The sequence below is a fragment of the Nelumbo lutea genome, chromosome 2, assembly GCF_056320005.1.
Source record: "Nelumbo lutea isolate HS-2025 chromosome 2, American lotus-T2T, whole genome shotgun sequence".
Lineage (NCBI taxonomy): Eukaryota > Viridiplantae > Streptophyta > Magnoliopsida > Proteales > Nelumbonaceae > Nelumbo > Nelumbo lutea.
In genome coordinates, this window is record NC_142685.1 from 3,288,223 (window position 1) to 3,310,969 (window position 22,747).

A 22,747-nucleotide genomic window follows, 5' to 3' on the forward strand; every position below is an offset into this window, starting at 1 on the left:
AAGCCCTCCTTTGAAAGCATTCATGCTAATAATCTGCTTCCATGTGATGTTTTGAAGTATTTTTTTCTCAATTAAATCTTCTAAAGGGTATCTCGTAAATCCTTAAGATTTGCTAGGGTTCTACAAACATGGTTCGTAATTTTGGTATTGATGAACATTTTCCATGTAGAGTTGGAGAAATTTCGGAGATATTTCACTAAGATATTTGGAAAATCTAAAAAATCAGGAAAACTTTCTAGAAACATGGAATTAATTAGTTAACTATCAAGAGATCATTAGAAGAAATATAATTGCACATTTAAGGCTCAAAACCATAGCAAAGAACTACTTAAATCAAATATGAAAAAATTACAAGAGACTGTAATAGTGATGTTTCTCCTCATCTCCCTTTTGGTCTTTGCCATCTTCTCTTTTATATATATATATCAATTATTTGTAATTTTAACTTTTTTTCTTTATTGTTTCTATTTGCTTTGATTAGATTGAGAATACTTTTTTATGGTTATATATATATACATATAGATTTTCTTTTTCTTTTGAATTATAGTGACTTAGTAAGTAAATCATATCAAAGTACTAAGCCAATTATCCAATCACCAATTCCCTGTTGGTTCTTTTAGGAAAATATTTGAAAAAAAATGATGATTTTAATGAAATATTGAAAAATTTTTAATAATATTTTAAAATTTAAATATATAGCCTATCAATGAAATCTGAAATGTTGTCAGCATATTGAAAAAATATCGTAGATATTTGGGGGAGAAAAAAGATTCCCGGAAGTTTTTTGTATCACCACCTAGAAAATGGGGATACTTTGGGGATATATCACTGAATATCGTTGTTGTTGCAGACCATGCTACAAAGTACTAACAGGGTGTTCCAAAGTTGATCTTGCTAGATTTCCAACATTTCTTTTGATCAGTAATGAAGAATATATTCATTGCAGTAAATAATTCATTTGATAAAAGATTGTAAATATTCATTGCAGTAAATATTCCAACATTTCCGACCTATAAAAAAAAAGATAAAAAATAGATTATACCTTTCAAAGGTACCAAGAAGAACAATTCATTTGATAAATTGTGGGGAAAACTGAGAAAAGCATATTGGAAACAGCTTCTGATTATCAAGGAGAGGGAAGTAAAATTAGTATGGGGGAGATGGAGGAAGACTGTGAAGATGGTGAGAAGGATGATAAAGACAGAAGAGGAAGGGGATCAGGTGGTTGGGATCAAGTAAGAGAGATAGAGGAGAGAGTTGATTTAGAAAAACTTGTTGAAACAGAAGTTCAATTAAGCAAAACTTTGGGGATTCTCTTCTTGGGTGGGACTGTGGGAAGTAATTTGAGGGAGACCTATTGTGGGAGGGTGCTGAGTTTTTTTTCTTTTGATAGAGTGATAGCTAATCACCTTTTCTTGTAATCTTTCTTTTTTTTTTTTTTGATCAGCAAAAAGATTTTATTAATAACAGAGAAATATTGAAATACAATAGATATAGGTTGCAGAAAGCATTAACCCAATCTGCAAACACTACAAACCATTTACAGTTCTGCCCAGTACAAGGTAGATCTATTTTCCCCCTGTTTTGCTAGAGTGTCCGCCAACCCATTTGCAGTCCTTTTGATCCAGCCAAACTGAGTGTTGAACTTCCTTGCAATTATGTCAATTTCTCTGTATATAAATTTGAGATTCCAAGGTGCTGATGTAATGTTTTTAGCCCAAGAAATGATTAGCAGTGAGTCTCCTTCTATTTCTAAGTCTGTTGCACCAATCTGCTCAGCCATCTTTAAGCCTTGAAGTAGAGCCAATGATTCAGCCTGTATTGAGTCACCAATAACTATTGGTCCTGAGAAGAGTGCCATAACTTCACCTAGATGATTTCTCCTGCCCTTCCCGGGTTGCCAAAGGAGCTCCCATCAAAGTTTAGTTTTAATTTGTTCAGTGCAGGTGGCTTCCACTCTGCTCTCACAACTTCTTTAGGAACATCTGTTTGTGCTACTTCAGTCCAGCTTCTTAGAATCTCATTCATGTAGAAGTTTTTGAATAGATCCGTGGTCATCACCCAATGTGCAGTTCTGATTTTTATGGTTTCAATGACTTCCTCTTTTGATTTACTTTTTCCTGAGAAGATTCTTTGGTTTCTTTCCTCCCATATAATCCAAACCACAGAAGCTCTTTCTGCCTTCCATAAGCACTTTCCTCTTTTCTTCTGTTGCCTCAGGAAGGAGGGGTTGAATAGACTTACCACATCCTGTGGGGGAGCCCATCTGCATCCAAAGAGAGAACAAACAATTTCCCAAATACAAGAAACAAAAGAGCAGGATAAGAGTAAGTGGGGTAGGGTTTCACCACAATCCATACAAAGGACACACACATGAGGAAAGGCATTTATTTTGCCTTCTTTTTTGTAGCACATTACAAGTGTTAACCTTCCCTAGGAACACTTTCCAACAGAAGGTTTGCACTTTAGGAGGGATTGGTTTACACCAGATTTCTCTCACTAGAAAGTTCACCCCAAAGGATTAGAATGAGTGAGCAAACCGAAGAAAGAGGCACAAGAAATTAAACCATCAGGAGTTGGGGACCATACTCTACTATCAGCTGTAGTTTGGTCTAAATAGAACTTCTCAAGGGTTGAAAGCAAAAAGCAATAGGGATTCACATTCATTTTCCCTTAACCCCCTTCTGAAGCCAAAGTCCCAAGAGATACCTAGATCTGAAAATATGCCAACCCTAGCAACAAGTTTGTTTTTAAGGTTTGATAAAGAGTAGAGGTCCGGAAAAATATCCTTAAAAGGCAAATCCCCAACCCAAAGGTCTTCCTAGAATAAAGCTTTATTGTCACACCCAACATCGAAATGAATAAATTGAAGAAAAGTTGGTAGTACCTCAAAGATTGTCTTCTAGAAGGAGTTCGAAGTTGCATTGGAAGCTAATTTTGCATCCCAACCGTTTTCTGCTTCACCATGAATGCTCTTAATGACCCTGTGCCACAACCTATCTTTTTCACAAGGGAATCTCCATAGCCATTTCCCTAGAAGGGCCTTGGTTTTCTGTAAGATGTTCCCAATACCTAGGCTACCTTGCTCCTTAGATTTACAGACTTGCTCCCACTTCACTAAATGATCATTCTTTTCATGACCAGGTTCCCACAAGAAATCCCTCGTTATCTTCTCCAACTTCCTTGCTATTTTCATCGGGATCTTAAAGGTGGAGAGGAAATAGGTAGGCGGGTTTGCTAGGGTGGACTTTATCAAGGTGATTCTACCCTCCAAGGAAATGTAATTTCTCTTCCACATTGCCAACTTCTTTGTGAATCTCTCTAAAATTGGCTTCCAAAAGCTTTCAGTTTTTGGGTTTCCCCCCAATGGCATACCTAGGTATTCTAAGAGCCAACTTTTCACTTCACAACCTAGCAAATTTGCCAAGGCTTGGATGTCACCCTTCCCTATGTTTATTCCTGCTACACAACTTTTTTCCCAATTTACTTTTAGTTTGGAGGCCTATTGAAACTTGTCCACCAAAGTTTTCAGATTCCTCAAACTGGATTCATCACAACTCTCACAGAAAATGATTGTATCATTTGCAAATTGCAAGTGAGACACCACCACTTCTGAACTACCAATCCTCCAACCTTTAAACTAATTTCTTGGTTAGCCTTGATGATTTGTCTACTTAGAACCTCAGCCACAAAAGTAAATAAGAATGGGGATAAGGGATCACCCTGTCTCAGTCCTCTTTTAGCCGGGAAGAAATCCTTTGCTACCCCATTTAGGAGAATAGAGAAGTGTGCCGAGCTAATACACTCTTTTATCCACATTCTCCATCTTTCACCGAAACCCATCTTTTCCATGAGATTCAACAAGAAGGACCAATCCACCATATCATAAGCTTTTTCTAGATCCAACTTACAAACCAAACCTTTTCCACCTTGTTTTTTCTGAGCTGCCACACGTTCATTTGCCACTAAGATTTGATCCACTATTTGTCTCCCTTCTACAAAAGCTCCTTGGTTCTATGAAATAACAAATGGCAAGACTATTTTCAACTGACTAGCCAGAACTTTAGTAATGATCTTGTACATGCTACCCACAAGACTTGTCGGTCTATAATCCTTAGGGGTTTTGGCCTCTTTCTTTTTTGGCACTAGAGCAATTAATGTTGCATTTGCTCCTAGAGAGAGTTTCCCCTTTTGATAGAACTCACCAAAGACATCCATTAAATCATCCTTCAAGATTTCCCAACAATCTTGATAGAAAGCCATTGAAAAACCATCCAGCCCCAGAGCTTTTGATCTATCCATCAAAAAGATTGCTTCATGGACCTCCTCTACACTGAAGTCTCTTTCTAAGATGGCAGCTTTGGTTTCTGGCACTCTATCCCACTGTAATTCTCCCATATCCAAATTGCTTTCAATAGAGGATCCCATGATTCACTTAAAATGATCCACAAAGCACCTTTCAATTTCCTCCTTTGAGTTTATTTCTCTTCCCTCCACCTCTATACTGGAGATTTGGTTTTTCTTTCTTCTCCCATTTGCTAGGGAGTGGAAAAATCTAGTGTTTCCTTCCCCCTCCAGAAGCCATTTGCATCTTGATTTTTGTCTCCAAGAAATTTCTTCTTTCCTTAGGATCTCCTCTAGTTGCACTTTTAAATTCCATCTTTTGGCTCTATCCTCCGGCCCACATTCTTTGTTTGCTTCCTTTTGATCCAACTCCTCTATTTTCCTAGCTAAATCCTCCTTTAAGACCTCAAGATTTCCAAATTCTTCTTTGTTCCACTCCTTGATCTTTTCCTTCAATCTTTTCAATTTTTTGGTGAATCTCACCACCTTCTCTCTAGCCCCTATTCCACCTTCTGACCACCAATCTTTTACCTTTTGCAAAAACTTTGGAACTTCCAGCCACATATTCTCAAATCTAAAGGGTGTGGAGCATCCAATAAGGTTTTCTTGGTAGAGGCTTAGAGGGCAATGGTCCGAGGTTACTCTAGGGAGGGCTTTGAGTGTTAAGTTTCCCCCACGAGAAGGCCCGCTTCTCGATTTCAGCACCTCAGAGTAGGATTTTCTTTGGACCGTTGGATCCCATTCAAAAATTTCCGAAAAATCTCCCATAAATGGCAAGGAGTGCTTCTTAAGGCTATCCCCCGACTTTTCAGTTTCCATAATTCCCTGGTCAGCTTGACCTTTCGGGCGGTCCACCCAGCTCTTACCACATGGCCTCCAAGAGTCCACGTCAGCGTCTTCTTCCTCCAAATTGTTCTAGAGATTTGCTTTGACTTCCGACACCAACCACACCATTCTCCAACAGTCATCAGCAAAGATATCCATACTCCTTGGGATACTTTCAGATTTTACTCCTGCCACTTTGATTTTTTCCGCTTGAAGATTTTCCACACAGAACCCTTCGAAAACACCACCACAAGCCACTGCTATTTTGTGGAAATAGTGTTCCTGCCAGAGGTTAAAGGGTGACCCCAGAATCTTGATGACTATGGTCTTCTGAGAGATGTTCAATACATTGCAGGAAGGCGACCAGTTTTCCACTGCAATCTGGCCATATTTTGTTTCAAGGATTCTGTTCTCAAACTGAAGTTCGGTCATGTCAAGTATTGCTTTACATCTCTCAAAAGGGATAAGGGTGAATTTCTCCTTTGGCTGAAACGATTCCCTCAAGATTTTTCGAACTTCTTCCCTATTTCAACCTCTTTTTTTACCTTCACTACCTTCCTCTTGTTCCATTCCACATTCCTTCCATCCCACAATATTTTCGGACAGGTATCTGTTGAGAGTACTGTTATGGGAGTAGTCACTTTATTTTGTTTTAACTGCATTGTTTTCCCAGTTGAACTCTCATTTGCCTCCACTGATTTTTGTTCTTCCCTCTGAGTTTGCTCTTCAGTATTTAGGATCATCCATTTTCCCTGGTTGAACTCCTCAAGAGCACCTGCGACCTTCTTCCACCCCTGTTTAGCTTGTCCCTCCGGTAGGCATACTAATTGTTTCCTCCCTTTGCCATAGAACTCTATTAATACAATAAAACCTCCATTTCTGTTTCTTCTATTTTCTACTGTAAATCTGTTTCCCTTGTTTGTCATTTCATTTCTCCATCCTTGTATTCTTTCTGCAAGTAGTAAACCATCTACAAAACCTTGAAACCAGTCGACCACTTCTGAGTCCATTAGGATCTTTGCTCATTAGTCTTCTCTTATTTTCATATTCTTCTTCCCCCTATTTGTTATCTCCTCCATGAGGATCTTCTTCTTCTCCAGCTGAAGTACTCTTTTCCATTTTATTGCCTGAACAAAGTTCTCCGTCTCTCGATTCTCCATCACACCACAAAACCTATTTTTTCTTTTGTGGAAAACCGTAATTTTTCTTTTCTTTGATCAATAAATTTACTTTATTTATTCATTTTTTATAACTTTAAATAAAATTAGTACTACTATCACCTTCCATCCTCCAATTCACAGCAGTCTTGCAAACATGCCCAAAATAGAGTTTCTTGAGTAACTCCTTGCTTTGCTAAAGCATCGGCCAAGGTATTTTCTGACTTTCTAGTCCATTTAAACTGTACTCTAAGCTCCCTTGTTAGGTTCAAAATTTCCCTTACAGATTGTCTGAGGGACCAAGTGCCTAAGCTATTTGTCTGCACCCAGCCTATTACTGTTTACCAACTTTGATTGTCCCTCCACTTCCAACTACTGAAAACCCAACTGTTTAGCCAATCTGAGCCCTTGCAGTAGTGCCATTACTTCTTCCACCAAGTGAGTCACCTCTCCCAATTAATCCAGAGAATACAGCCAGATTCTTCCTTCTACATCTCTAAAAGCACCCCCAACTCCTGAGGGACCATGGTTATCTACAGAGCTGCCATCAAAATTCAGTTTTACCCTATTCTGTAAAGGAGGGGACCCGCTTTCATGAATAGTAGGAGATGAGGAAGAGGAGCCCGCTACTGTACTCCAGCCTTTAATCAAGCCATCTACTGAAAAAGCATTGAACAGATCCAATGTTTCCATCCAATGCATGACCTTGATGGTTATTCCTTCTATCAATTTATCCTTTTATTTTTCTTGCCCTTGAAAGATCCTGCTATTCCTCTCTTCCCACTGCCCAAACAATAGCTGCTCTTATTGCTCTCCACATCACCCTGCCCTTTTCTTTGGTTGTCAGAAGAATACTTTGCTTATTCATTACCAAAAGTAATCCAAAAGTGGAAAGTAAGACTGGTACAAGTTGCTCATTGCCGTCTAGATAGAATTACCACTATTGAATTTGCACAGCTATATGTCCTTTTGGGACTGGTACAAGCAGCTATGTGTCCTTTTGGGATGATGAATCAGGATTGGATTGGTTTTTCCTGCTTTCTATTTGGTATTGATGCTTAGCTACATTCGAGGTGCTGTCACATTGGTGCTTTCCATACCTCTTGATGTTGATTCCTAAATAATGGCACATGACAAAAGAGGTGGAATTCCTAGGGTTAATTATGGGGAAGAATGGCTTGGGATGCTTGTAGGATATGTTGACCTGGGTGACCAGGGTTCGAATCTTGGAAACAACCTTCCTATATGTGTTGGGGTAAGGCTGCGTACATCTCTCCCTCTCCAGACCACACATTGGCAGGAGCCTCATGCACTGGGATGCCCTTTTTACTTTACCTTTTCTTGAAAAAAAATGTTCCATCTGGTTGTGAAAAGAAATCATCGGGAAGAAAGTGTGAGAAAATGGTTAGGGAGATGTTAAAAAAATGTTCCATCTGGTTGTGAAAAGAAATCATCGGGAAGAAAGTGTGAGAAAATGGTTAGGGAGATGTTGTTGGCAGTGTTTTAAAGTCCATGCTTTTATTGCATTCTATTCAAGGGTGTACTCATAAAGTCCATGCTTTTATTGCATTCTATTCAAGGGTGTACTCATAAAGTCCATGCTTTTATTGCATTCTATTCAAGGGTGTACTCATAAAGTCCATGCTTTTATTGCATTCTATTCAAGGGTGTACTCATAAAGTCACAACTTATAATATTTTTGTCATACTGCCCACATATAACTAATTACTGCTTGGAATTGATATTCTAAGCGAAACAATGGATGGAAGAAAGGATTGTCAATCCACAGTGATATCTAAAACAAGTAGTGGGAGAGAAAATGAACTGATAAATCAGCCAATTAACTTCTTGAGGAATAGTTTTAAGGTCAAATAATTTAAACAACAAAGTTGGAGAGATATAGAACTAAATTACCGAATTCTATAATTAATTTTGGACATTATAGATAGGCTAGTCAAAAAGCAAACACAGAAAGGATTTTATAGGTTGACAAACATAAAGCAGCTGTTCTTTTCCTGATAAGCAATGGTAACTCATGATTTGTTTTTGATAATGGAAAAAAAAAAAAACCCTATTTTTAGAAGATGGTGGAAATGGTGGAGTTGAAGATAGGGAAGGATGTGGTGAAGTGGAATTCAAGACATGTGAAAAGAAGCAGTTTTGAAGTTGGAAAGGATTAATGATAATGCTAAAGTTGTTAAGGACTTTGAGAACCTTAATGCAGTGAAACATTTTAAAATGTTTAAATGCCATCAAGCTATTCCGGTTTCAGAAGTATTTGCTAGATTGCGAGCAAGTGTAGTTGGTGTGGGGCCTATCAGGAAGGTGAAGAAACCTAAACAAGTTATTAAGTAGCGAGGTTGTGGCAGTTGCCTATGGAGTAGCCAAATAATTGAATTCAGTTTGAATGGAGGTTGGTGGTGGTAGAAGATTTTGGTTGGTTGGTATGATGCCGGGGTATCTCGACGGGCGACTCTTACAACACCCTGGAAGGCTATACATAGAATCCTTCCCAAATTTCTCAATTTGGTCAGGTATGATGTTAATTTTGGAAACAATGTTCTTTTTTGGGAAGAACATTTTTCCCTCTCTTTACACTCTTTCCCTTTATAAGAAAGAGCTGGTTTCCAATTTTATTTCCTTCCCAATTTCTTCTTTGGCCTTAAACTAGGATTTTGGTTTCTGAAGAGGGTTATGTGATGATGAAAGTTCTTGTGTTTGAAAACTGTTGTCTTCACTTGAGTCTATTTGCTTAGATCCCCTCAAGCTTGACACAAGAACTTGGACCCCTAACCCGAAAGGAATTTTCACATGCTCTTCTTTCTTCAAATCCCTCTGCTCCACTTCTGCACCCTAGAACTCCCTAGTTAAAGAATTTTGGACTAGACTCGTTCCCCCAAAGATTGTTGTTTTTTGTTGGGAAGATTATTATGGTAAGATCAATACCTTTTAAAACCTGCAAAAGAGGAGACCAAAATGGTGCTTATCCCCTAATTGGTGTGTTCTTTGTAAATCTCAGAATGAGGATCGCCACCACTTACTAATCTCTTGCTCCTTTGCTGCAGCCTTGTGGAATTGGATTTTTATGTTGTTTGAGTGTAGGTGGAACCTGCCATCTAATACTAGCTTGCTGTTTAGTCTGTCTAGCTTTGAATGGCACACAAAGAGAGGGAGAATTATGTGGAAGTGCATAAGAGCAGCTTTGTTGTGGACTGTTTGGGAAGAAATGAACACCAGAATTTTTTGTCAAAAAGAAAGGAGCTTTTCGGAAGTTAAAGAATGTATTTTGACAAGGGCAATTCAGTGGCTGAAAATTCTAAATTTCTTTGATGCATATTCTTTTGATGACCTATGGAGAAGCTGTTTAGCAATGGCTAATACTTCTACCAGGAAGTACAGATATGTGGTTGAATGGATGCCACCTGGGGAAGAGTTTATTAAGCTGAGCTTTGATGGGAGTAGCTGAAGTAACCCTGGACCTTCAGGTATTGGAGGAGTGCAGAGAAATAAAGACAGTAGCATTATATCTTTGTATCCAAATCCTGCGGGTGTGGGAGACTCTTTAAGTGCCGAGTTAGTTGCTGCTGTGCAAGGAATCCAGCTCGCAAACCAGCTAGGAATAGAGCATCTGATTATTGAAGGGGACTTCCAGGTGATAGTGGGTTGGTTGCAGGATGGACTCTGTGATCTGGGGCTTTAGAGGTCTCCTCAAAAAGGTTAAATGGCTAACAAGGAATATGACAATCAGAGTTCAGTGGGTAGGCAGATCAGCAAACTCAATGGCTGACTAACTTGCAAAACAGGGTTTTTTTGGGCTACTTTGGGCTTCTGTGTAATTTCTTTTGAACTTGTAATTCTGTAACTAGTTTTAAAGGAAAGGTCGCACCTCATGCCATTCCATGGGTTGCCTGTAACTCTTAATTGTTGGATTAATAAAATCTTACTCATTTATAAAAAAAAGGATTTTTGTTGGTTGGGAGTTTTATTGCTGTCTTCTTCAGGAATGGTCAAGATTGAAGGGTGGTTTGGGGGTTCAGTTTTAATCTGTTTTGGGTGGAATTTGTGTAAGAGGCTATGGCTAGTGGTTATCTTGGTTTCCTTGGGTCAACGGTGTTATTGTGCTTGAGTTTTGAGCCTGTTGGTTGGGGTTGAGTTTGGCTCGAGTCAGTAGGAGGTATTGTTTTTCTTTGATTGTTTTACAGTTTTTTCTTCTTTCAGGTGATACTTGTCACCTTTCTTGTTTTCTTCTTTTTTCCTTTTAATAAAGTTTCTATTTTATCTTAAAAAAAAAAAAAAACACAAGATGCTGAAAAGCAGGGTATCAGCCCCTATGGAGTTTTGTTGGTTGGGAAGGTTTCTTGTAAATAATACCCATTCATATGAACAAAGCCTTTTAATTGTTGCTAATGATAAAAAAAAGCCAAATCCAAATTTGACTTTTGTTAGAGAATTCTATCTTATTGAGAATGAATACTACCATGTGATTCCCACCAATATAAGTTTCCTTCTTGATGTGGTGGTTGTCATCTTTCTCAACTCTTTCTGCTTCTTCTATTTACCTTTTTGTTATTTATTATAAAATATGAATTATGTTATTCTTCTTACTCGAGTTCAGTACCAGTTAGAAGTGTCTTCCTGGCTTCTTGGAATGTTTGGTTGTGTTATAAGTAGGATGTAATGATATGCAGGATTAATGAGGATGAGCTCTGTAGATTCTACACTGCTGCCAATGGTGACTTTTCATGCTTGCTTTCATCAATCAAGAAGACCATCCATTGGAGGGAGACTTATAGGATACTTTCTGCTCAAGAACTTGAGGTTTGGTCACATCTGGTTTTTTGGCATGGATGTGATGTGAAGCTCCGACCTTGCCTTATTATTCGTCTTGGACTGGCTTGCTCCAGATTAGCATCTCATGACAGACCTCGCTTTGTTCAGGCAGTGGGTATGTTTTTCTTTCTTTTTTTTTGTGTGGGGGGGTGTGAGTTTGGGTTTGTCTGATTATATAGTGCTACTTATCTTTTTTCCGAGATATTAAGAAGTATAGAGGTTCAAGCTTTCACCAATTCAAATGGATTGTAGTTGATAATGATGGCATACTGAACGAAAGCAATTACACTTAATATATTTTAACTCAACCCTCTGGGGTAAGACGACTATTTTTTATCAGCTTCATTGGTGGACTTGTGGAAACTATGTCCTTTCTTTTTTCTTTTGGCTTGACCACTTGAGCACTGTACTCTTTGTGAAAATATATCACATTCAAGTCTCTAATAACTTCATCAGATCGTTCATTTAGCTAAATAATGTGAACACCCATCTGAGTAAACTGGGATTTTCTTTGGACTGCTAAAAAAGTAAAACTATTCCAAGTCTCTTGATCTGTTCTCAAGGGCTAAACTTAAATTGGATTAGGAACTTAGTAAATTCTTTGTATTATCTTGAATCAAAGTTTCCACTTGATTAGAGACTTCAGCTCTGAAAACCTCGATGTATATAAAAGGCATTCTAGATACAATGGAAAGGAAGATTAATAGAAAAGGAATCGTCTATAGGCATAGTAAGATCCCCTTGTGGACAGATGCCCAAAACAAAAACCTTAGCAGTAGTATTCCTTAGGATTTCATTAGACTGGGAGTATTTATTTCAAAGATCTTGTCATTTCTTTCCATCCAAACTGTCCACAGGATTGTTGCAGGGATCAAGCACCAGACCTGCTTGCCTTTTCTATTCACCCCACCAATGTGCCAGCTGGCAATCATCCCCAAAGTTATACTTGGGCGTTTCCAGCTCACATTGAAGCATCAAAGGAAATGAGTCCAGACTTGGTGAGTGAGGGGACAATGCACCAAAGAGGTGGTCAGTTGTTTTTGTATCAAAATTGCAAAATGTGCAACATGTGGGTGGGAGGGGCATGCCTATCTTAACTAAAGAAGCTATCACAGAAGTGGTCTTCAATAGAGTATTTATTTGGGCTAAATCCTTGGAACGTTTTAAGGATTTTCCCATGGAAGATTTTGTAAGGAACTGGAAGGAAATTGCTTCTTCAGCTCTGGTAAGAATGTCTTAATTCCCCCTTGGACACCCCCAACCAATGGGTATATCAAACTAAACTTTGATGGAACAGTGTTGGAAATCCAGGGCCCCCAGGAATTGAAGGAGTTTTTAGAGATGAGGAAGGAAAGTTTATAGCTTTATTCTCAGGCCCAATTGGAGAAGGTGACTCTCTAAGGGCTGAACTAATGAAAGTCTTTGGAGGGGCCAAAGGGGCAAAGGAGATGAGTATTTGGAAATTAATCTTAGTAGGTGACTCCAAGTCAGTGGTGGGATGGCTGAATGATGAGAGGAATGGCCTTTGGAATTACAGAAATGAAAGAAAAACGTTCAAGTGGTTAACACAGGATATTGAAGTTAAAGTGGTATGTACCAAAAGAAGTGCCAACTCCATAGCTGATGGGCTAGCAAAGCAAGGGGTGAATAGAGATGTAATGTTTTGGGCTCGATTTTAATTGTTTTTTGATTTTTTGGTTTGACTGTACTCTTCAGGGACAGTTAAGAGAGCTTCTCTCCCTGTTCTGTTCTTGCCGTTAATTTTAATAAAGCAACTGCTACTGATATGAAAAAAATACCTTAATGACCTTGTCGCTAGTAAGATATTTATCTAGAGTTTATGTCCAGATCATAAAGGCCACCTTAGAAGGGGCTTTTGAGGTCCAAACCAGTTTATTGGGAAAGGGACATGGGTAAAGGGAGCCAGATGGTTTGCTAGATTTCACTGTAAAGGTATCAGACCATTCCCATCTCTAAATTATATGATCACCTGAATGTATGCTTGGCTGATGATTTTTGAGAAGGTTAAGCAGGCCCACCATTTATCCGATTTTCCCGTCTTGTAAATTTCTTCAAATCTTATGTGTCCATACAATGTCCTGACCATCCACACCAGCAGTCCATCCAGGTTAACCTTCTCAAATTTTGGGGAAAACATCATACAAGGTTCATCTTCCACACTAGCTGTCCATCCAGAATAAGGTTGTTTTCTGCTGATTGATTATACACAAGAATAGGTCTGCTACTATTGTTTTCAACTTTATCAATTTTTTCTTTTATAATAAATGTTTTTCTGACATGCCCCTTTTTGGTAAAGTAGAGATGACTGTATCTCATTCTTAGGGATGGCAAACCTGGCGGTACTTGCCTTTTTTATGTTTGAAAAGTGGATTTTAGGGTGGGGGCGGATTTTGGGATTTTACAACCCATATGGGTACAGGTAGGGTTAGGCACAGTATTAGGCTAAATCCAACCTTCCCCAACCTGTACTTTATGTGTTGAATTCAATAATGTTTTGAAGCTTATGTGAAGGAAAACTGATAGTTTATGTGCTTCCTACATATTTCAATTAAACAATTGGAAATTTTTATGTCTTCATGTTATTTTGTGTGTTTATTGCTTATATATAACAATAAGTAACAGGAAATTAGATGCAGGTTCTGAACTCAACCTGCCAACCCGACCCATCACCCTCAAATGTGGGGGAGGATTTGGACTCTGAAAACCCAACCCATTGTGAGTTTTGGGGAGGGTACATGCTGGGAGGTTTGGGGGGCGGTGAGGGTCTAGATTTACAAAACCATCCCCGAACCCACCCCACTGCCATCCCTACTCATTCTCTGATTTGTTGCTTATTAGTAAGGCTTATACCCTTACACTTTCGTATAATGTCAAACCCCCTGATGGTGTTGACAGTGAGTGAAAATTTACCTAATTGTTCAATATCATTTTTATACTTTTAAAGCAAAAATTGAGACTAGGTGATGTCTAATGGCAGAGATCATATGTTCTTCCATATGAGAACTTTGGCACATCATTCAGATGGATAGATCCATTGATTCATTTATGAGTGCCACTTTGTCAAATCAGATCATTGGTTTAATTGGTACGGCACTTTTTTGTGATAAATAAAAAAGAAACTTTTATTAATCAAAATGTAAGAGTACATCTAAAAAGGTCATCAGAGATCACCAAACAACAGTAAACGATGCAAAAAACAGAAAATACAAGAAAATTCATCTAACAAAGATAATTTTAAAGATGCCCAAAAATTACTTTCAAAACCTTCCATTGAAATTCCTTCAAATTCTGGAAGCAAGATCAATCCATTGCTGTATGGGACCACTTTGATGGCACTTTTGCTTTGGTTTGATACATTATTTAGACAACCTATGTTAGTTGAAATCTTGGCATCACTTGGATGGTTGAGATTAATCCATTGAGCTTAGGAGACCATTTAAATGCTTTAGATCTATTGATTTTCTGCCTCATTTGGATAGGCCAAATTAGTTGAAACCTCATTTCATAATTTGGATAACTGAGATTAATTCACTGATCCTAGGAGGCTGTTTTGATGGTCCAGATCTTTGACTTATTTTGTACGTCACTTTATTTGACTAGATTGTTTGGAAGGTTGGATGCCCAAGATTAATTCTTTGATCTTGTGAGACCACTTTTATAGCCTAGATTTTTGGGTTGACTTAATTGCTTTAACAATCCAGATTAGTTGAAATTTTGGTACATTTCTTGGATGGTTGAAATTAGTTCACAGATTTTAGGAGACTGCTTTGATGGCCTAGATCTTTGGGTTGATTGGTTACATTACTGGGATGAGTTGGATTAGATGAAACCTTGGCACATCATTTGGATTGGAATTAATTGTCTGATATTAGGATGCTGTCATGATAGCCAAGATCATTTGAAATGAATGTTTTAAAATGTAGAGATGTTACATGATGTGTTTCCTTACCTGGAGGCATGGGGTGTAATTTAGAATGCAAGAGACATGTGCCTCCTCAAGAGGAGGAAGAAGAAGGAAGAAGGAGAAGAAGTTCTTGTTTTGCTTGTTTCTTTTTGGTGAAAGATGTCTTGTATTAAAAAGAATGAAGGTGCATAATACTAAAAGGAGCGTCCTGTCAAAGCGAAGGCCAGCCCAGACTTCCCTTTCCTTTCTTTCTTTATGTAGGAGGCATGTGTGAAAGCATTGGCCTCAGAAGCATAAACACTTCCAGCATGACCAAGATTAACTATTGGTTGATATCTTGTTAGCATTGCTTGAATGTCCAAGATTAACTATTTGCCTATAGGAGACTATTTGGTAAATCTAGATTTTGTGTTGATCTGGTACATTTTTTGGATGGTCTAGATTAGTTGAATCTTGGTATATCATTTGGATAGTTGAGATTAATGCACTGATCCTGAATGACCATTTTGATGTCCGAGATTTTTGGGTAATTTGGTACACAATTTACTAAACCATGCACATCACTTGGATTTTCAATATTAGTTGATTGATCTGTAGGTGTGAATTCAATGGTCTAGATCTCTAGTTAAAAAATTGTGACAAAAAATATCTCTTTAAGTAATATTAAATAAAGAACAAAATTGTATTTTAAAGTAGGGCATGGATTTTTAGGATTTTAGAGATGTCTTACAATGCACATGATGTGCACATGAGTATTTGCTGTCAACTCATTTGAAAGAATGGTAATGGGGTTCTTTGTCATGATATGAAAGTACAGGGAGCTAGGTGTCGGAAAAAATTAAAAAAGGGGCTAAGTTTCACACCCGAAAAAGTTCAGCATCTCCCTGTAATTTACCCAAAGAAGAGTTAGCAATCTTTTTATTTTTATTTTTGATAAATAAATTTCATCAATTTTCATTAGAATCAAAGGACAACATCTGTTACAAGCATCCCAGTGGGAGGCACGAGGTGCAGCCTCATTCTTTAAAAAGAAATACAACAGGTTTACAAATGGGCCCAGTACATCTGATCCCTAGTTACCCCTTGCTTAGCTAGAGAAGAGTTAGCAATCTTGTGATATGCATGTAATGCATATATTTGGACTTTTTTGTTCCTTACTGCAATATGTCAGTAGTATATGGTCATGTGCATGAATGCACACACCCACACACAGACACATTTCTTTGAAGCATCTATTGACATTGCTGAACCATTTTCTTGTTTTGCAGTATCTCAAGTAGAACATGGGGTACTACATCTGGTAAACATAGAAGATCCTCAGATTACAGTCTTAATGGATTGTGAAGGGCTCTCCCCTCTCAGGTTTCCCATGCAAATGATGAGATCTTGTTTAGCACTCATGCAAAATCATTATCCAAACCATCTTGCCTGTTTCTTTGTTATACGGCTTCCTCCAGTTGTTCGAGTCATTGCACAAACTTTTATTCAAGTAAGATCCTTGATCTGATTAGGATTTGACTGGTCTATAATAGTTTGTTTTCACATATGCTTGGTTTTCCTTGTTGCTGATATCTTGATAATGTCTTGAATCTTGATGATGATTAACATGTAAAAATACTTTTCATTCTAGGCAAAATTCTCTCATATTGTAGACTACAGTTCATTCGTATCAAGTTACATGTGCAAAATATGCATGGGAGTTGGGATGGAACCAAATGTTGCATGCTAGGAGATGTTCCTTGGCCAAACTCGCCATTTAATGAACTTATCCATATCCTTTTCTGAAATGAAAACCAAAACTGAAAATATGGATAATCCTATGATTGTTTAACTATTAAAGTTTGTCCGAAACCACTTTAGGTATTGATTCTTGTAGTTCTTTCTTTTGACTAGGAGAATTTCTGTGACAAGATGCATTCTGAATTCCGATCAAAATATCACTTTTGAATTGCTTCTTTACACCATCATAGAAAGTATATTGGCTTTAATGTGTCTGCTTTGGCCAAAGACTAGCATTTAAAGAGAAAGAGGAATTAAGGGATGCAAGATGTTTATTTTTGTTTTGTTTTTTTTTTTCTTTTTTAACTTTGAAATGTTCGTGATCCTTTTGAGGGTGGGCCTTGGCACAATGGTTGGGTTGCTCCATCATGACCTGGGTGACCAAGGTTCAAATCTTGGAAACAGCCTCTCTGTATGTACAGGGATGGGTAAGGCTGCGTGCATCTGTCACTCCCTAGACCCCACATTGGTGGGAGAGAGAGAGAGCATTTACAAATCACAAAGAACCTGAGCAATGGCCATGTCAATCAATTATCACACTTGTCAAAAGAAGGGGAATGTCAAGTGTCAACAGAAAAGGTTAAGGTTCTGTCTCAACCAAAATATGATGTTTTTAAGACAATCCTTGTCTCCACAAGCTTTTTTTATGATAAACTTGACTCCGTGGGCATTGCCTGTGGAATTAATCCAAGCCTGGTGCTAGGTTTTAATGGAAAAGGGAAAGTCCAAAAATGACATGAATTAGTTTCTGTTTGGAGTATCAGATCGTTTTGTTCTTTTTATCTCTTCAAGAATGAGTATAGGGAAAATGGTTCCAAGTAGGTGTTGACTAATGTTCATGGCCTGGAACTGGAATCTTATAGAGAAAGAATAGATCTTTGGGAGGAGCTTTGGTATTTGAGGTTTGTGGATTGGTATAAGGGTGAAACTCGCATATAATATTTTCTGCAATGAGAAGGTGGAAATGCTCAGATCATGCTAATTATGAGGAACTTCAATAGATGATCCATATTTAGAAATTGGTATGCAATGATTCTTAGTTTCTTACATAGTGATCAGATGGCAGGGTGGTAAAATGGGTGACTCCTTTGGGCCCAGCACATATAGTTAATAAGCACTTGTGTTTCTAAACAATACTATATTGAATCGTGTACTTTCCAAAATATACCTAAAGATACTTCTTTTTTTGTAAGAAAGAATATAATATGAAAATGATATGGATTTTAAAAAATATAGATCCTTAATATATTATCTTCCTACTTTTGATATACTGTGCATGTATTTACATATAAAATATGCCAAAATTTTCATTATGCATTTCTTAAAAGAAAATTTATTAAACATATTTATCTTTTTTGTACTGAATTTATTCAACTGAAGTTTTTTCATCTTTTTTTTTTTTTATTTTTGAAACTGAACTGTACAGGAAACTCCCTAGTCCCCCTGTGATATTTATGTCATACATAAAATTGCTATTATGCCTGGAGCTCAATGGGTATCTGCTGAAAAATCTGTCTGTGCAAACTGCAAGGTTCCACCTAGGGTGTCAATGGACCGGTTTTGGGTTGGACTCTGTCCAAGTCAAAATCCATTTGGACGGATTGGACAGACTAATAAAATATATTGAATTTGGATAGACAGGATGTCCAATATGACATATTAGATTGGACCTGGTCCGTCTATAAAGAATTTATATTTGGATTGAGCCAATATCAGGTCCATTGATAGAAGATAAGAACATAGGTGTCAAAGGATCAGATTTGAGTTGAAACCAATGTAAATTAACTGAATATTTAGTTAAGTAACTCAATATCTTTTAGGAACGTCATAAAATCCATACTCTTCAACATGAAATTTAACTTCTATGAAGCATGCAGCTTTAGAAGCTTGACTAGGATTTGTGTTTGTGCGTTGTGAATGTTGACTCTTACCAGGTTCTGAAACCTGTCACTCGGCAAAAGTTGAGGATTGAAGGGGATACGTACCAAAAGGTTCTCAGCGAGTTCCTCCAGACTCTCCCCGCATTTCTTGGTGGCAGTTGTACATGCTTCAAGTGTGTGAATCTTGGAAGCCGCGATATTTGGCGTCAGACAGGTCGGGAGACTGACAAGAGACGGTTAGTTGTGGATTCTTCAAACCATGAGGACCTATCCTCAGCAGTGGATGCATACCCGATCGACTTTGACATGAACGGTAACTGGGACCAGGTTCTAAGGACTGCCATAGTAGCAATCCTCATGTTGTTTATTTTTACTGCCTTTATTGGGGGGTTGTATGATCCAGATGGTCTTCCCATGCTCTCATGATTCATATAAAACCAATATCCTATGCTTCCTTTGGGTGTCTCAAGTCAGTTATGTCCACTCCCTCTTCAAAATTAGTTCTGTTTATGAGCTGAAGAATCTTAACTCCACCGTTGTTACTGAATGTACTGTTGTATCAGTGTTCACATTGGAAGAAGCACCAGTATATATTTTTGACGTTTATGTTTGCTAGCTGGAGAGGTTATTGATATGTAAATATATCTGTTTTAAGGTGTAAAACATACGCGAGAAAAGCAAATAAGCTATTATGCAGTTTGAACCTGTCAGGTGAATTTATGCTGTTAGATGTTGGACAGATTGTCATACATAATTAGCTTGGATTGATTTTGTTCCGTGATGTCTGATGGAACCTGTTCTTACCCTACATTATTTACTAGTCCTGAATCGGGTTGATTGAATAGAGCAGTAATACTCATGGATCTGTCTGATAGTATGAACAGAATTCATATTTTGTGCCCCACAACGTCCCACAGCACATCTCCAGTGTGTATTGGGAACATTTTCTGATGATGACATCATCGGTTCTGGTACTATCATCCTGAGATATTCCCAATACATGGTGGGGATGTGCTGTTGGACGTTGTGGGGTGCAGATCTGAACTCGTATGAACATTGGTCTTATTCTAGTCGTAGACAATTTTATTGTTAATTGAGGTCTCTTTATAGGATGGCATGGCGGTGGGTGGAATGCAGTTCACAACAAATGGAATTCTAAACCATGGTTTTCAAACCATCATTGACTCAGATGGTCAGACTGTTTGGTTTGCTAACCATTCAAGCAACAGGTTTTGTTTTACCCTAAATCTGGTTTTTGGCCAAAAATTATTGACCTGAGCTGTCAATCTATTCAATGATTTTTTATTGTTTTTTATTTTTGTCAGAATGGGCCATCTGTTTGAACCTGACAGTTAAACCGTTAATCCAAAAATCGATAACCAGAACGGTTCTATTTCTGGGTCGTTTTTTTTAAATCATGCTCTAAACTGCAAAAAATGCAACACTGGGCCAGATAATACAACTGTTACGTCAGCAGAAACAATATAATTTTGCCGAGTTGGAGGAGCAAATTTATAATGCTCCTCGCAAAGCTGCGAACGAATTGCAGCATAGAGGTTAAAGATCAAGAGGATATCGTTGCCTGGAGGTGTTTATTGGCATGTGACACAGTGACAACTGACAACATGTGGCATTGGTTTTCCTCAAAAAAATTAAATCTTACAAATCATCCCTTCTCTTTAGGGGGTTTTCATGAAAAAAAAAATCGAAAATCTGAGCTGAACCGATGAAACTGAATAAAAAAATCTGTTTAACTAAAACGGTTGATATATTTTTTAGATATTATATTATATATATATAAACTCTTTTACGGAGTTTCATGTTTGTTTGTAAAACTCCTTGGGGCTGACTTTTTGTAAAAGTTGGCCTTTTGGTGGGTATTTTTTTTATCAAAAGGAGACTCCGTTCATTCATTGATAGCTGAAAGTTACATGGTATCATGATTTTGAAAAATGACCTGGAAATAGAATTATTTTGGTCACCAGTTTTTAGGTTAACGGTTTGACTGTCCAATTTGAATGGATGGCTTTTTCTAACAATTAAAATTTAAAAATTTAAAAATAAAATAAAAAATGACCAAAAACCATTGAATGGATTGACGGTTTGACCGCCTGAGTAAATGGGTTGTTGATCGATTCAATAGTTTTTGGCCAGTGACCAGGTTTGGGGTAAAACCAATGTTTTAAAAAATTATCCGGAAATAGAACCATTCTAACCATCGGTTTCTGGGTCAACGGTTCAACAATTCGGTTCGAACGGATGGCCCATTCTAACAAACATATTAAAAAATAAAAAAAATAATTAAAAATAAAAAATTATCAAAAACCATTGAATGGGTCAACAGGTTGTTGACTTTTTCAACGATTTTTTACCAAAATCGGGTTTGGGGTAAAACGGAACCGGTTGCCTAGATGGTTCCTGAGCCAAACAGTTCGACCGTTTGGGTCAACGACGATTCAAAAACCTTGGGTAAAACGGAACCGATTGCTTGGACAGTTCCTTGGCCGAATGGTCTGACCGTCCGGATCAACGATGGTTCGAAAGCCATGCATGGTATGATGAAGCCTGATTATAATTTATAACTAACTAGCATTTACAAGGTTTGAAAACCATGCATGGTTCGATGAAGCCTGATTATAATTTATATGCATGGTATGATGAAGCCTGATTATAATTTATAACTAACTAGCATTTACAAGGTTTGAAAACCATGCATGGTTCGATGAAGCCTGATTATAATTTATAAGGAGAAGTATGGACATGCCCAATACAAATAACTGATTTCCACTGCAGAACTATAAACATTCAGAAGGTCAAAAAACCACACTCTATGCACCCATACCTGCCTGTATCAATTTCGTGCCCACCAACCCAAAATGTACTTTGAGCCTACAAATTCTGACCCTGGGCTGAACCGTTATTCTCCCTAATTTATAACTAACTGGCCTTTACAAGCTATATAAACGAAAAGGTTGGCTAGTGTGTTGGATTGTTTATAAATATGTACAATACTAACTGATATGAAGTTGGATAACAGTGAACGAAGGTCGGATAACAGTGAACGAAGATGGCCTTCGTAAAAAAGTTCAGTCCATTCAGTAGATCTGCAACTGTGTTTATAAAACTTACTTAATACTATCAGAAAATGCTATTAGATTGTTAATACTTGAAGCTGCCGCAGTCACAAGGCCATGCTCACGAGCGGAAACAAATAGGCTTTAGCAATGTCAAATTCTACCAAAGAAAAATCCAACTGTAGTGGACTCGAGTTGGATACTTGGAAGTATCAAAGTAATTCCTAAGCTTGCATTTCACTTAAACAATTCTAGGGCAAAAAAAGTTTAGATAAAAGAATTCGACTATAATACTAAAAAGCTTACAATCTTTATAGAGATGCTTTAATTGATCAATCTTTTCAGGTATCATAGATTTTCCCAGATGAAAAAGAAAGATAAGCTTAAGTGAATCACATTCTGACTTATTAATTTGGCCTCAATTTTAAGGCGAGGGTGAATATCTTCTCTCAATTGGATGGGGTCTACAGTGGGTTGTTGAAACTTAGTTTTCAGATAAGCTTTCACTAAGCTTTTCGGCAAGAAGGTTGAAAACAAGCAGGCAAATACTGAAATACTGTTTTATCATGTTTTTGTAAAGGCGGTCTCATTTTCAACAGAAGTTTTTTTTTTTCATGGTTTTTAAAACCGAATCAGTCAGGGGCCTGGTTATTGGGTCAAATGGTTCAACCGTTTGAATTGAATGTTCGGCCCGTTTTGATAAAAAATAGTCAAAACCGTTCGAACGATTAACCACTCAGTTTAATGGTTCGCTGACCAAAATCAACAGTTTTGGAGAAAAATCCGATTTTTGGGAAAAACGAAACTAATCAGGTGACTGATTCCCGATTTTTCTGGTCCAACCATCCAGTCCAGTCCGATTTTGAAAGCCATATTTTTTTTCTTTTTAATACACCAGATATCTTTATCTACAAGGATCTCTGGAGTTCATTC

General features: G+C 37.7%; 1 protein-coding gene across 4 annotated transcripts in view; it reads left to right on the plus strand.

Moving 5' to 3' along the window:
• The window catches only part of LOC148868117 (SEC14 cytosolic factor family protein / phosphoglyceride transfer family protein), a 30,159-nt gene extending 10,643 nt beyond the window's left edge, over positions 1-19,516 (plus strand). For all 4 annotated transcript variants that reach the window (XM_088969441.1, XM_088969442.1, XM_088969440.1 and 1 more), the window contains 3 exons: positions 11,015-11,271; positions 16,350-16,570; positions 18,795-19,516. In XM_088969441.1, the coding sequence (XP_088825567.1) occupies positions 11,015-11,271; positions 16,350-16,570; positions 18,795-19,166 (850 nt within the window). In that variant the 3' untranslated portion in view covers positions 19,167-19,516. The remainder of the gene's footprint in view (positions 1-11,014; positions 11,272-16,349; positions 16,571-18,794) is intronic.
• The last annotated feature ends 3,231 nt before the right edge of the window (positions 19,517-22,747 follow it).